The 14,547-nt window shown below is 46.1% G+C and overlaps 1 protein-coding gene across 1 annotated transcript; it reads right to left on the bottom strand.

The window, feature by feature from the left end:
* Positions 1-1,655: 1,655 nt before the first annotated feature.
* lamc2 (laminin, gamma 2) lies at positions 1,656-12,883 on the bottom strand. Its single transcript, XM_037084634.1, has 21 exons — positions 12,646-12,883; positions 8,473-8,649; positions 8,239-8,359; positions 7,947-8,068; positions 7,671-7,802; positions 7,315-7,504; positions 7,035-7,147; positions 6,525-6,917; positions 6,159-6,392; positions 5,927-6,063; positions 5,645-5,801; positions 5,355-5,560; positions 5,176-5,255; positions 4,945-5,082; positions 4,655-4,799; positions 4,377-4,526; positions 3,891-4,005; positions 3,620-3,816; positions 3,206-3,364; positions 2,845-2,944; positions 1,656-2,304 (listed from the first exon to the last, which is right to left on the bottom strand). The coding sequence occupies exons 1-21, from the start codon at positions 12,722-12,724 to the stop codon at positions 2,051-2,053; spliced, it is 3,399 nt and encodes a 1,132-aa protein (XP_036940529.1). The 5' UTR covers positions 12,725-12,883; the 3' UTR covers positions 1,656-2,050.
* Positions 12,884-14,547: the final 1,664 nt, after the last annotated feature.

Here is a 14,547-nt window from a genome sequence, read left to right as displayed (position 1 = left end):
CGACGGCCGACGGAGATCAATAACTCGTTGATCACCTCGGCCGGTCAACAGGTCGCTCAGCTCGCGACTCCGTCTGAAGTCGTCTGTAGCGACAGCTGTACGTAGAGACTCGAGGCTCGTAGTTCAGGTCAACATTTAACCTCTCACCTGCAGGTAACCATAGCAACAGCACTGCTGCTTCAGCCTCAGTCAGGATGATTGAATAACAATAACTGAGCAGGACTTTAGTGTCAAAATCACAAATCAATACATGGTTCAATAAATAAGTCAATATGTTATTAAATGATATAAACATAAATGTAGGCATCAATTAATTTAACTTGTTGCTGTTTTTATTTACTTTCCTTTTTGTTCACAATTTTAAAAATCAGTTTCCTTTTTACAGTTTTTAAACAAGAGTATAAAGTGGGCGGAGCTTCAGACACGCTTCAGTGGTTTCTGTTTTGTATCAACTTTCGTTTGTAAACATCTGTATTGAAGTATTAATGTGTCATTTCATGTGACACTGAAGAAAACAACACAAATAAATCTGTAAATAAATCAATTAAAAATAATTCACTGATAAATGAAATAGGAAAGTTAATAATTAAACAAAACAAATTAAAACACGAATATTAATTCATGTCACATTTTGTAATTTGATAAAATCCTACCGATCAAAGTTTTGGGTTCATGTAATGGAAACTTGATTACTTATTGATCCATTTATTGATTGATTTTTGCAATTTGTTTTAGAAGCTCCTGGAATCAATGACACGTGATGATGATGATGATGATGATGATGAAGATGATGATGATGATGATGATGATGATGAAGATGATGATGATGGTGATGATGATGATGATGATGAAGATGGTGTGTTAAGGGTGTTTTTTCTTCTTCATCTGCTCCTGTTAGCTCCTCCTGTTAGCTCCTGTTAGCTCCTGTTAGCTCCTCCTGTTAGCTCCTGTTAGCTCCTCCTGTTAGCTCCTGTTAGCTCCTGTAGACTGCATGCGTAGACAGTTTGGTTCTGGCATGAATGTTTCTCACTCGGTAGATTTTGATCGGTTGTGAATGTGTTTACAAACAGTAAATATATAAATATATATAAATATGAATATAACATCCAGCAGGGCGTCATCATCACCTGTACGTCCATTTTCTATTCACTCTGTAAATGTACAGATCTGTAACGCCTCATCAGTGTGAACTGTGTGTGTGTGTGTGTGTGTGTGTGTGTGTGTGTGAGGTCTCATTCTGTGACCATGTAGCTGAAAGTGAACCTTGTTTGGTGTATTGATCGGCTGTTTGTTGCTCTGACTTCTTTTGATTGTAAAACGTGATGCACTCTTCAAAATCATGTGTCCTCTTTTTTTTTGTGTGTGTGTGTGTGTGTGTGTGTGTGTGTGTGTGTGTGTGTGTTAGTCAAGACGTTATTTAAACCGTCAACGCGATCAGAACGATTAATTTTATGTTACTGTTAATGTTCTGAACACCATCTCATGTAGTTTCTCTATTTACTGACTTATTTTATCTGCACAATAATTATAATCATTTATATAATTTGTTTTTGATGTTTTCCGTCAGACTTCAGCTTCCATATTAACATATCAGCTTCATAAATAAATGTCAAAGTGATAAATGTTATCAGAGTGATAAATAATGAGACAAGATGTAAAGTATAAAAGTGCAGCAGGTTTTATTTGAGAGCAGATACAAAACATAAACATTTCAGGAACAGAACAAATGAAACACAGAGTTTAAAACTGATTCACTGTACAGATATAAATATAATATGTTTACAGTCACACGTCGTTATCAGAGATACAAACACAACAACATTTTCTCTGCACGCCGGCTGATTGGTCGTCTGACCCGTCTGAGACAGACATTAATCTGGACTAGACAACTTTCTGTGCTGAGAGTCTGAAGCTCGCAGCCTTTTTAAATTACTTGATGAAACAAACTATTTTTTGTTTTAGAATCTACAAATCAGTTCATATAGCGGGTCTCAGGACTCTGTGGAACCAGAACCTGGCAGCAGGGACTGTTCTGGTCTCCTGGCAGTCCTCAGGGCTCCTCGATGGGCGGGCTGTTGTAGCAGCCGGCCGGGACAGAGTCCAGGATGTCCTGCAGGTTGTCGATGTCTCTCAGGATGGTGTCAATGTCCAGGTTGATGCCGGTCAGCTGGCGCCGCTGGGCCGCCTCCTTCTGCTCCATGTCCAGCAGCCGAGGCCTCAGATGCCCCTCCACCTCCCTCTGAGCCCGGGACAGAGAGTCCTCCAGCTGCTTCAGACGGTCCTCGTCCACCACACCGGTCTCATCTGAGGAGGAGGAGGAGGAGGAGAAGAAGAAGAAGAAGAAGAAGAAGAAGAAGAAGAAGAAGAAGAAGAAGAAGAAGAAGAAAAAGAAGAAGAAGGTCAGAAAGCAGTTCTAACCCGTCCTGTAACTGACTTTATCCTGTGTGATGTGACCTTTGGGCCACCAGGGGGCAGCAGCACATTCTTATCTTTTTAAATTGCTTCTGTGTTGAATCAGCTTTAATCACAACTGTGTTCCTGTTAAATGTTCACATTTTATTTACTGATTTATATATGTTTAAATGTTTTAATTCATGTATTTATTTATATTCATTTCCCTTAACTAATACAGTAATTCATTTAAAAAATGAATAAACAGGAAATCATACAAAGTAAATTAAATATAGAAGCAAATAAAAACCGAAATAACATAGATGTCACATTTTATGAATTAACTAATTCCGTCTCATTTTGTGACACGAGGGCCATCAAACCACCTTCACAGATCGGATCAGTAGAAGACAGAGCGGCTCGGTTCTGTTCAGTAAGTAAAGTTGGACTCACTCAAGTTGGCCAGCAGGGCGGTGATGTCTCGCAGCGTGTTCCCCACCTCAGCTCGGGTCTGTTGGGCGTTGTTGTGCGCTGCTGCCGCTCCGAGCGCCGCCTGTCGAGGAAACATTTACATCACTCAGTGTTTCTGTGACTCTCACAGACGAGACCAAGTACTCGGATACTTCAGTAAAAGTACTAAAACTACAGTAAATACTGTTACAAGTACATTTACACATTAAATACATGTGTGGAAGTCAAATCAGGAAAATGTACTTCACGTATTAAAAGTAAAAGTACTTGTAAACTGTTGGGTAGTTTGCTTCATAGAATACTTTTCACTACACTGAGTACTCAGTTACATTTGATCCCTCACCTGCTCAGCATCAGCCTCCAGCATCCCGGCAGCTTCCAGCTCAGACTTCAGGTCTTCAGCTGCACCGACGGCCTTCGTCTTCAGGTCCTCGGAGTCTCGGTTCAGTTTGCTGGCTTCATCCAGCAGATCGGCCGGAGACGGAAACGACCCCACTGCCCCCTGAAGGACGAACAGTCAGTCAGTCAGCTCAGAGTCAAACCAGCTCACACAAACTCTTTGTTTCACAGCAGCCGGCAGAGAAACGGGTCTTTGTTAGAATATTAACTGCCCTCAAACTGTGAAGAGCCACCAGGTGGAGCCAGAACCACACGGCTGCAGCTCCACCACAGCCTCCTGCAGGTGGCGACACTCATACTACGATTCAGAATCAGAAACCTTCCCTTCTAACTCTGGTTGTTTTAGTGTGGTGGTTACCTCCAGACCGTCGAGCTGGGTCTCCAGCAGGTTGATGGTTTCCAGTGCTTTGTTGTAGTTGTCGGAAACGTCTCCCAGGATGAACAGCGTCTCATTGTTGCTGCTGACGGCCTGCTGGATGGTGGCGTTGATGCCGGGAAGACGCCTGATGGCGCCGTCAGCCAGAGTTTTGCCGTTGGCGATCTGTTGATCGAACCCTGCGGAGGAAGTCGAGGAGTCAGTCTGGAGCTTTTGGGAGTTTCAGAGAAGTCTCTTCAGACGGTCTGTTTACCTTTCAGGGTGTTCAGGGCATCGTCCAGCTCTGCCGTGTTGCTGTCGATGCGGTTCAGAGCAGCTTCAGTGTCGGCCTTGGCGACGTCCACTCTGACCACCAGCTTCTTGGCGGCCTGTTGACGAATCACATGAACACCAACGTACTGTGACACAACTCCACAACAAAACATCAGAGCGTCTGCCGACGGTACAACACAAATGTGATGATTTATTTTACCTGCTTGTTTTATTAGTTTATGATTGATTGATTTGGATGATTGTATCTTTTATTTTATTGTTCTTGTTAATGATGGACAGTTTGTGTCCCATCAGTTCAGTTCTCATGAAATCTAGTTGACATAGTGACGACATGTGGATGCTACTGTGGCTGGAGAGCAAACAGCTAACATGCTAGCTAACAGGTAACAGATAAGTGTTTTCTACAGGCTGGATTACTAATAGTTAGCTAACAGGCCTGGACTTGATGCCCATAATCCTTCAGTACCTGCTGGGCGAGCTTGCCCTTTGCCAGCAGTTCCCCCGTGGCGGCCTTGTCTTGCCGCACGCCGTCCTGCAGCGTCCCGAAGCCTGAGATGTTCTCGTCTACTGCATCTCTCAAACCACCAGACTTGGAAAGCATGGTGTCCGCCGCCTCCTGAGCATGATGGGAGAACACAGAAGGTGAGAGACCGAACAGAACTTAAAGAATTTTTTCATGATAGTTTCCTTCAGTCAGGACTCTTTGGTTTTACAGATGAACTTAACATTTTACTCTCCAGTTACCTTCAGGGACTGTGGGATTCCTCGCTCCATGTTAGCGATGTCTTTCAGCATGCTGTCCGCCATTTTGCTCTCGTCTCTTGCCTCGCTGCTGAGTCGGGAAGCCTGGTTCTCCAAACCCTTCACCCGGGCTGAAGTCTGATCATACCTGAACACACACAGACATCAGCAGTTTAGAGTGTCGCCACTGTCTCCTGAATTATTGAACTATACGACCAGATCATTGATTGTTTTTCCGTCAGGAAACACAGGTCTTAATCCTCTCAGCACACAGACTGACAGAAGCGACTCACGTGGTTTTCAGTTCTCCAATCAGCTCTTTGACTTTGTTCTCTTTGTTCATGAGGTCTCGGACCAGAGTCAGACTGCTCTGCGAGTCACTCAGAGCGTCGGTGGCAGTTCGCTCCACATCATCGGCCGTCGACTGGTGTCTGCAGGACAGAGAGACAGGAAACACGATGTATCGGACCTGTTCTCAGTTCATCAATAAGCTGAAGCACATGAAGAGAACATGTTGGACTCACTTATCAGCCAGACTCATCGCTGTGTCCAGCAGAGAGGGGAAGATGTTGGAGCCCACGGGAGCGTCTCCGAGAGGAACCTCCTGACAGGGAAGGAGAGAAAAGTGTAAGTATAGTCAGCGGTGACACATCAGACCTCCGACAGTCTGACTCAACGTTACAACAGCAGCACATCCTCTTACAGCTGCTCTGAGATCAGCCTTGGCCTCGTCCAGTTTGCGTTTCATCTCCTCGATCAGAGTCTGAACCTCCTCCACCTTCGTCTTGTACGTCTGCTGCTGTTGTTTGATGTCCTCTGCTGCGTTGGCCATGTTTTGGATCTCCTGCCCCTCGGCCAGCTGACTCTTGCTGATGGACGACAGACGACCCTGCAGGCTCTTCTCCAATCCTATTGGACGCAGGAGGTGTGAAGTCATTTTCAGGTAATGTTGTCATCATACATATCGTGAAAGATCAGGAAGTGTCGCCTTACCTGCAAGCCGGTTGGTGTCGTCCTGCAGTTTGTCCACCAGCTTCTTGGTGGCACTCAGCGCAGCCTCGATCTCAGCAGTGTTGGCTGGCTTCAAGTCTCCGTCCATGTTTAAGAACAGAGTCTCCAGCTCCTTCAGTTTGGCAGCGTAAGCCTCCATCTGAAACAAACACGTTCAACAAACTCACTGCAATGGTTGTCTGGTTCCCTAATGTCACATATTAACATGGTGAGTTCATGTTATTGATGTTATTAATGTGATGGGCTCAGTGTTCACGGCTCTACCTTTGACTTGATGGGGCTGAAACAGGCGGGACAGTTGGACCGTTGGCACTTGGGACCCTGGAAGCCCGGTCTGCACCGACAGCGACCCAAATCATCACACTGCTGGGACTCAGATCCCTGAGCATCACAGGCACATGCTGGTCCACAAAACAAGACGGGAAACAACTGTTAATGACCTTAAAGTCTGTCGTCCTTTACATCTTAAATTACATGTGTGTGATGTAGTTCTTACGTTTGCAGGCGTCGGTGGCCCGGCTGTGGTAGAAACCTTGCTGACAGTCCTCACAGTTCCAACCCTTCGTGTTGTTCAGACACTTAAGACATTGGCCACTGCGGCGATCGCAGCTTCCCGCCACTCTGACGTCGATGTGTCCGTTACATTCGCAGGGCTGACAGGCCTGTGGCAAAGCGTCGCCACGTTGAGGTTCACCGTAGAAACCCTCCTGACAGACGTCACAGCGAGGACCTGAAGCACGATACAACACTTAATTATCATATTGTTGAGACTTTAATATCCGTAACGTGAGGCAGCTAGAGCTGTTTCATCAATTGATCAAATCTCATGTAACGTAACGTAACGTAATAACCCTACACCTACCGGTGGTCCCGGTTGGACAGCCGTCACAACGTGGTACCAGCGATCCGTCAGCCAGTGAGCAGGACACTCCCTCCGGACAGGGACACTTCACACAGGTATGAGACTGCCATGGGTCACGGTACGACCCATCGGGGCAGCTCAGCTCTCCGGTGGTCTGGTCAGCAGAGTAACAGTCTCCGGTCTGCGGGTCACAGCTGCCTCCTCTGCAGCTGCAGGGCTCACAGGGGCTGAAGGCTCCGTCAGCAGGAATCCTTCGTTTAAAACCAGCTGAGCATCGCTCGCAGAACTCGCCCTCATATCCTGGTGGGCAGCTGCAGGTCTGAACCCAACGGGCCGGGACACCATCGCCATTGCGAGCCGACACTAACTGCACGTTGTCAAGGTAACCGCGTCCTGAGCAGACAGCAATGAATAAAGATCAACCTCCAAATATTCAGAATCAGACATTCTGAAAAATAAAAACAAGAATGTCATTGTAAGAAGGAGCTGTGTGAGACTACTGAAGCTCACCATTTTCACCAAATGTTGCCCGGATCTTGATGGCGGTAAGGTTCTGTAGAAGCTTCTGGAACTGGAAGGCAGAGATCTGAGGCCTCCACCTGCTGCCAGGCTGCTCATCCAGTCTGTTCAGAGGAGACAGAAGATACGATTTCACAATTCACAACACAAACTGAACCGCTGGGATCATATCAGTCCTGCAGTCCTGCCACACGTCAGGTTTCTTCAGCTTCTACTTGTTTTGGATACTGAATCAGGTTCCCTCAACTGTGACAGACAAGAATGTTCTGACCTGAAACTGTAGTTGATTTTCTGTCCACAGGGGACGATGGACCGCAGGTCACCCAGCGAGGCCGAGACTCGTTGACCGGCACCTTCCAGGATCACATCATTGGTGGACGGGTGTCGGACGCCGCGGTCCAGACGGAGTGAGAAGGAAAAGTTCTGACCATAACTCAGCAACTGGTTCCCCAGGTAAGGAGCTGCAGGAGAAGAGAGACACACCTGGTCAGGACAGGTCAGGACCGGACAGGAAAGGAAGACAAGAATGTGAAAAAGACTGGGAAATGAGAGATAATAAGAAAGAAATAAAAGGAAAAAAAGAGCAGATAATAGGGAGAAGAAGAAGTGGGTGGGGTTTGTTCTCACCTGGTGCGTACAGGTAAAGTGGCAGGCTGTCCTTGGAGATCACCTCCAGGTCCTGGTGTTTTGGTGACCAGCGGAAGTGGACGTCATCAGGCGCAGCACCCTGTGTTGTCGCCGCCCTCCAACCCTCCGGACCTGAAAATACAACACAGTCCATCACATCACACGTTATCACAGTGGTATCTGAACTTTTATTTTGAAATTCAGCTCAGGATCTACTGTTTACTGCTGAAAGTGTTAGGGTATCTTTAATTCTGAAGGAAAGAGGTGAAAGGTTACCTTCTGCAAAGGTGGAGGTGATGCTGTGGACGGAGTAACCGGACCGTGCAGAACAACTGCTGCTGTGTCCGTAACAGAAACATGGTGAGGTCAAACTCCCAGAATCCTCTCTGGGCTGACGGCTGGAAAAACACATCAATCAACAGGAAGTCAGACACACAATTGTAGGAACACAAGAGTGAAAGGAGCTGAAGTGTCAGTTACAGGTGGCGTTAACGTGCTGAGAGGAGTCGCTTCATTAACGAGCCGCTGATGTAAATGAGATCACTTGAAGGCGTCTGTGTTTCTTCACCTTTGCGTGCAGCCGTTCGGTCCGATCTGCGATCCGTCCGGGCAGCGGTCGCATTTGTCTCCTGTGACTCCGTCTCTGCAGCTGCAGCGCCCCCTGCTGTCACATGTGCTGCTGACGGATCCTGAAGGGAAGGAAACGAGTTGAGAAGTCCGAGCTTCAACTTGACACTGAACACTTTCCCTTTTCAAACCAGTGGGTGTGTCTTTAGGACAGGTGTATGTTGTGGTTCCTCACCTGTGGGGTTGCAGCCGCAGCGTGTGCAGCTCAGTCCCGCCCCCTCCAGGTAGAAGCCGTCCTTGCAGCGTTCACAGTGTCGTCCCTCAGTGTTTCCCTGGCAGTCCACGCAGTGCAGACCCCAGGCGTCCCGCAGGCAGTATCGAGACCTCCCGTTGCAGTTGCAACGCGAAATAGCTGCAGGAGAATCACGTTTATTAATCAAGGTTGTTGCAGGAAATTCTGTCTCTTCTGGTTGTCGATGTTTTGGGGTATTTCAGATTTTTAAATATTGTTCTGGATTATTTTTAGTATTTTCACGGTAGCTGTTTGGTCGATTATGATTCTGTTAAGGTCGTCTTTTATTTATTCAGATAATTGTGAACTCGTCTTCTGAATGTCCGGCTCTGTTGTAGCTTTGTTTATTCTCCATGTTGCCTTTTCTGTTTACCTGCTATAAGGTAAATATTATGAGTATATAGATACAGTCATATGATTTAAAAACTCTTCTTTTTAACATAATATGTAAATACAAAACACATGAACTGAAAGATAAAAGCTGCTGTATGTAGATGAGTTTCAGCTCCAGAGGCTGCGTGTTGATTACAGTCACAACGTGAACGACATTCAGGCGATTTATTCTGACAGTCGAAGTGGTTCAGGAGCTGAAAATGAAAAGCTGAGCAGGAATAACTCAGAGCTAAACCAGCTAAACTAAACCAGAGTGTTTGGTTTCCTGAAGAGCCCTCTGAGGTTTAACCAGCATTACAGATGTTTACAGAGGTTGAGGCATCTGGTGTGATCTGCGGTTTGTTCGCAGATCTCAGAGAGCTGCAGACAAATCATCATGCACAGGTCCCACCCACACAGCCAACGCCTCGTCTGCCTGCAGAGATCTGAGAGGACTTCATCCATAAAAGCTTCATTTAAATTCACCATCAACAGGCTGCTACTTGTTGCTGCTGCAGCAAAGAGCCGAGAAGCATGTAGAGGAGAAGTTACACAATGACAGGGAGGGAAACTGAATCAGGGGCCTGAATCAACCTGCAGGACGGCTGATGGAGCAAACACACGTCTTAGATAAACACTGTGTGACTTCAAACTTTGACTTCAGTATAACTGAATGAGAGAAATGAATCTCCTGACACGCGATTTGGTGTGAGAGGCTTTGTGACTGATGACATGCAGGATCAAACTGCTGATGCTCATTAGCTAACTGTTAGCGGCTATTACCTGGGCATGAAACAGCTAACATGGTTCACCAAGTTAGCTGGCTCGCTACCAGGTTACTACAGTTACCAGAGTTACTAGCTTGGTTGCTAACCGGACAATAACTGGTTTATTGAAAGCAAAGGTTTTTATTCAGTGAACAGTTTCTACATGATCTGAAACATCTTTTCAAAGAGCTGCTGTTATTAAACCCAAACATTATCTCTGAAGCTATCAAGCAACAAAAGGTTTCCAGTTCTCCCAGTCAGCTGGTCCTCTACCCTCACTAAGCCGTGACAAGCTAACTAGCTCGGTAGCTAACTGGACAGTAAGTTCATTCAGAGATATATTATTTAAATAATAAAAATAGCGCTAACATAATCAAACCAACACAGCTAGGCTACTTTTATAGCAAACTAAAAAAAGATTTTTATTTGTTTTTAATGAAAATTAAAACTATAGATAACATTGTTAAACTAAGACATCAGTTTGTGGCTAACTTGTTCACTGAGGATAGACGGGCTCAGTTTCAGTTTCCATGTCTGGGATGTGTTTAGCCTAGCTTAGCACAAAGACTGGAAGCTCAATCAAAAGAGAAAAAAGCCACAAGATCTGTCTGATTTTCTGGGTTTGATCAGATTTTGTTGGCGATAAGAACAATGTGACTAACTCCGGCCTCGTTCAGCTCGTCAGTCTGACTCTGTCGGTCTGATGAGGTGTGATTTCTCCGCTCAGTCTCATGTAAGCGTTCAGAGGGTGAGGTGACTCTAAGGTGCGTCTGTTTGTTCGCCTGTCTGACCGTCGGGACGCGGTTCACCTCAGACCGGCCTCTGATTCAGGACTCTGCGGTTCAGAGTTCAGCTGAGTGTGATGCAGCGTGACTCACTCTGTGATAACACTTAATGTTCATCTGAACGCCGCCGGCAGCGATGAGCTCAGCTGTGACGGCTTTTATAGGACAGTTTCCAACTTGTGTCTGTCTGGAAGGATTCCTCCCTCAACACACACACACAGAAACACACACAGAAACACAACTGGAGTGTTATCACCTGAGGAGCCACAAACACACCAGCAGTCACAGTCATGGAAAGTTTCATGTAACAGGTTGATCCTCAGACATCCGGAGGAGAAACTGTGTCTGAAGCTAAACCTCCTGCTGTGTTTGTGCTCCAGGTGACCTGATCAGAAATATACTTTATAACTCGTTAACCACCTTTAAACTTAATGATTAACTCCAGATATCATGAGGATCAACTTTTTCCTCAGAAGATCAGAAATGATTCTGTGAAACCTGATAATACAACACATTATCTGATTAACTACGTCAATGCTTTGTGTGTTTTTATCATCATACAAATCATAAGTGAGACAATAATTAATTGATTGATTAATAAGCGTCACCAGTCTTCTTTTCCTCTTTTTAAATGTCAGGAGGATCTTTGTGTTAGCTCGCCAGAGAAACATCCACAGATCATAACAAACATGAAGGATCTCGTTATTCAAAGTAAAAATGTTGTTATCGATCATTTCAGTCATACTCGAGTAAAAGTAAAGACACGGTGTTAAAATATTACTTTGGTAAAAGTGAAAGTCACCCACATGAACAGTACTCGAGTAAATGTACTTAGTTACACTCCATCACTGGATGATGCTGCTGAGAGTTCTGTAGTTATTCTGACCAGGTTCTGTTCAGTGAACGTGTTTCATGTGGTTCTGAAGAACATGACAGTAAAACAGACGTCTGATGTAAAATCACGTGAAGAATCTGTGACGGTAAATAAAACACGTTATTTTAAGTAGAAATGTTCAGACTGTAATTCATTGATTAGTTTAGATTAAATTAGTGATGATCAACAGTGTGATTGAGGATCTTTGGTCATTTTTTACAGTGTTAAGATTTGTTTCTGTCAAACGTATCAGGAGCCTCTGATGCTGATGGTTACCTGAGCACAGGTAAGCTGCAGCCGTCAGTGTATCATTATAACTATGACAGGTAATAACTTCCCTCCCTCAGGGGGAGGCAGCTCCCCGCTCACTGCTCAGCCCAGGCCTCCCGCAGCTGAGCCTTATCCAGCTGAGCCTCCCGCAGCTGAGCCTCCCGCAGCTGAGCCTTATCCAGCTGAGCCTCCCGCAGCTGAGCTTCACCCAGCTGAGCCTCCCGCAGCTGAGCCTCCCGCAGCTGAGCCTCCCGCAGCTGAGCCTTATCCAGCTGAGCCTCCCGCAGCTGAGCCTCCCGCAGCTGAGCTTCACCCAGCTGAGCCTCCCGCAGCTGAGCCTCCCGCAGCTGAGCCTCCCGCAGCTGAGCCTTATCCAGCTGAGCCTCCCGCAGCTGAGCCTTATCCAGCTGAGCCTCCCCCAGCTGAGCCTCCCGCAGCTGAGCCTCCCGCAGCTGAGCCTTATCCAGCTGAGCCTCCCCCAGCTGAGCCTTATCCAGCTGAGCCTCCCCCAGCTGAGCTTCACCCAGCTGAGCGTCACCCAGCTGAGCCTCCCCCAGCTGAGCCTCCCCCAGCTGAGCCTTATCCAGCTGAGCCTCCCCCAGCTGACCCTTATCCAGCTGAGCCTCCCCCTCTCTGCCTCCCTTCACATGACGTCTCGTGTGGAACAATATTTCTGTCCAGTCACAATAAAACCACTGAACTACATTCATCTGATAGGTTTGGTCACGAGTTACTTTACAGATTACACTCAGACTTTCTAATCGATCAGATAAAAACAGTGATTGCATGTGAATATACGGATCAGTGATACTTCAGTACGTTTAACATCAGACACTTGAAGACTTTTACTGGAGTGCTCTTCATACAGAGACCTTCACTCTGACCACACTGAAGTTCTGACACCTGAAGTTCTGCTGAAGTTCTGTGTGTACTCAGTGTCTGATCCATGTATTGATCTCTGAGTGACATCACAGATCCTAACTGCTGTGAGTGTCAGAGGTTCTGCTGTGAGTGTCAGAGGTTCTGCTGGTGCAGCTCAGGTACTTACAGTAATAAGTGAAGGTGGTCTGGACGGTGCAGACCGCAGTCAGAAGCCCGCAGAGTGAAATCCAGCTGCTGCTCTTCATGTCGTGTGAATCCTCAAAGATCTGATCTGTGCTGAATCTCGTCTGAGCGCCAACGAGAACAAGAACTGGTCCGGATCCTCAGACCGCCCGCTTTTAACTCCTCTGCTGCTGCAGGTCTCAACACGCTGCACACACTCACATGTGATTCACACACACACACACACACACACACACAGTCAGGATATGACTGTGTGTGTGTGTGTGTGTGTGTGTGTGTGTGTGTGTGTGTGTGTGTGTGTGTGTGTGTGCTGGGACAGACCCGGGTCTTGTTCTGGACCGTCACTGGGAATCTTCCACCATATTTACATTTTGATGACACAAAGAGGTTTGTCAGGACTGGGATCAGAGACGGACTCTGTTCCTGAAGTGGAACATATTCAGATTCAGACTCTAAATTAAACCGAGTGCTGCTGAACCCGGGTCGGACTGAACCGGCTGGACTGGACCAATAAAGCCTCATCAAACATTAATGCAGGGCGCGTCTGTCCTCATGAGGTTAATAAGTAACGAGTGTGAGGTCCAGCTGGCTGTCTGCAAAGTTACTGAAGTTACTGAATATATGTAGAGTACAAGTACCACAGACTCCTCTCAGGTACACTGTACGCTACTGGATGTATTTAGTTACTTTCTACCACATTTACTCTTACCAGCCGCGCCAGTAACTCATTACAGATGTTCAAATGACTGAAATTAAGACATCAACAGTTTAAAAGTAACTAATACTCTGAGAAGTTGTTGTACTTTTGATGAAGTGTTATTTTAATAACAGTAGTTTTAATTGTAATCGAGTAATATTTCAGTAATGTAACTTTACTCCTCTTCAGTTCTGATTCATCAGAATCCTTTAAATGTTTCTATGATTTCTTAATAACAACAGAATCCACCTGAACCACGAGTCACTGGTGTCCAGACAGTGTGTGTGTGTGTGTGTGTGTGTGTGTGTGTCGTCAGAGGTCCAATGCTAAATCAGCGCCGCCGGCTCTGATTTCTGGTTGTGTGTCTTCCTGCCGAGGAGTGTTTCCATCTGTAAACTGTGTCCTGAGGCGAAGGCTGTGACGGAGCGGCAGACACACCCTGCACCGCAGACACACACACACACACACACATCGTTACTCACACACACGTTATGACCCATCACACACACACCCTGTCCATACCTGGTTACACACACAAACACTTTCACCACCACTGATCTGCACAAAAACACTGCTGCAGGGCTCACACACACACACACACACACACACACACACACACACACACACACACACACACACACACACACACACACACAGACACACACACACACACTCGCCCCGCCTGTTCTTGTTGCCGTGTCAACACCACACCCTGAACACACACCTTATCAACACCTGGCTACATTTCTCAATCCTGAGTTCACTTTTAAGCTGGAATGTAACTGAGTACATTTACTCAGGTACTGTTAGTACACGGAGGACGTGATGAACCAGCACATCTGACCAGCAGGAAACAAGCTGTCAGAACTCTCTTCTACAGATCCAAGGATCATTTATCATGTTAAATGTTTCATGTGATATAAACTCTCGTGTCTCTGCTGAGGTACAAGTGTCTCCGAACCTTTAAAAAACTCTCAGACATAATAGAATATTTAGGATCAGATGAAAAAAACAATAATGAGTTGAGTTGGAGAAAACACACTTATATCAGAATAACTTCCCATAATGTGGTCCACACTGGACCACAGTCAGCCTGAACACGGTCGCTTTAGTCTTTGAACAAAACCAGAACCTGCTCGTATCTGTTCATCCTATCAATCTATTAACTTCATGAAACTCAGCTTCATA

The sequence above is a fragment of the Acanthopagrus latus genome, chromosome 21, assembly GCF_904848185.1.
Source record: "Acanthopagrus latus isolate v.2019 chromosome 21, fAcaLat1.1, whole genome shotgun sequence".
NCBI lineage: Eukaryota > Metazoa > Chordata > Actinopteri > Spariformes > Sparidae > Acanthopagrus > Acanthopagrus latus.
The sequence above is the reverse complement of the archived record's forward strand: the minus strand, read 5'-3'. Positions and strand labels throughout refer to the sequence as shown.

Bases quoted from the DNA above. Each gene is read 5' to 3' on its own strand.
- lamc2 (XM_037084634.1), bottom strand. From the start codon at position 12,724: ATGAAGAGCAGCAGCTGGATTTCACTCTGCGGGCTTCTGACTGCGGTC. The intron at 6,393-6,524 runs GTAGGTGTAGGG...ATCGTGCTTCAG, and splicing joins CTGTCCAACCGGGACCACCG to GTCCTCGCTGTGACGTCTGT. The intron at 5,083-5,175 runs GTGAGTCCAACA...TCTGTCCTGCAG, and splicing joins GCGATGAGTCTGGCTGATAA to ACACCAGTCGACGGCCGATG.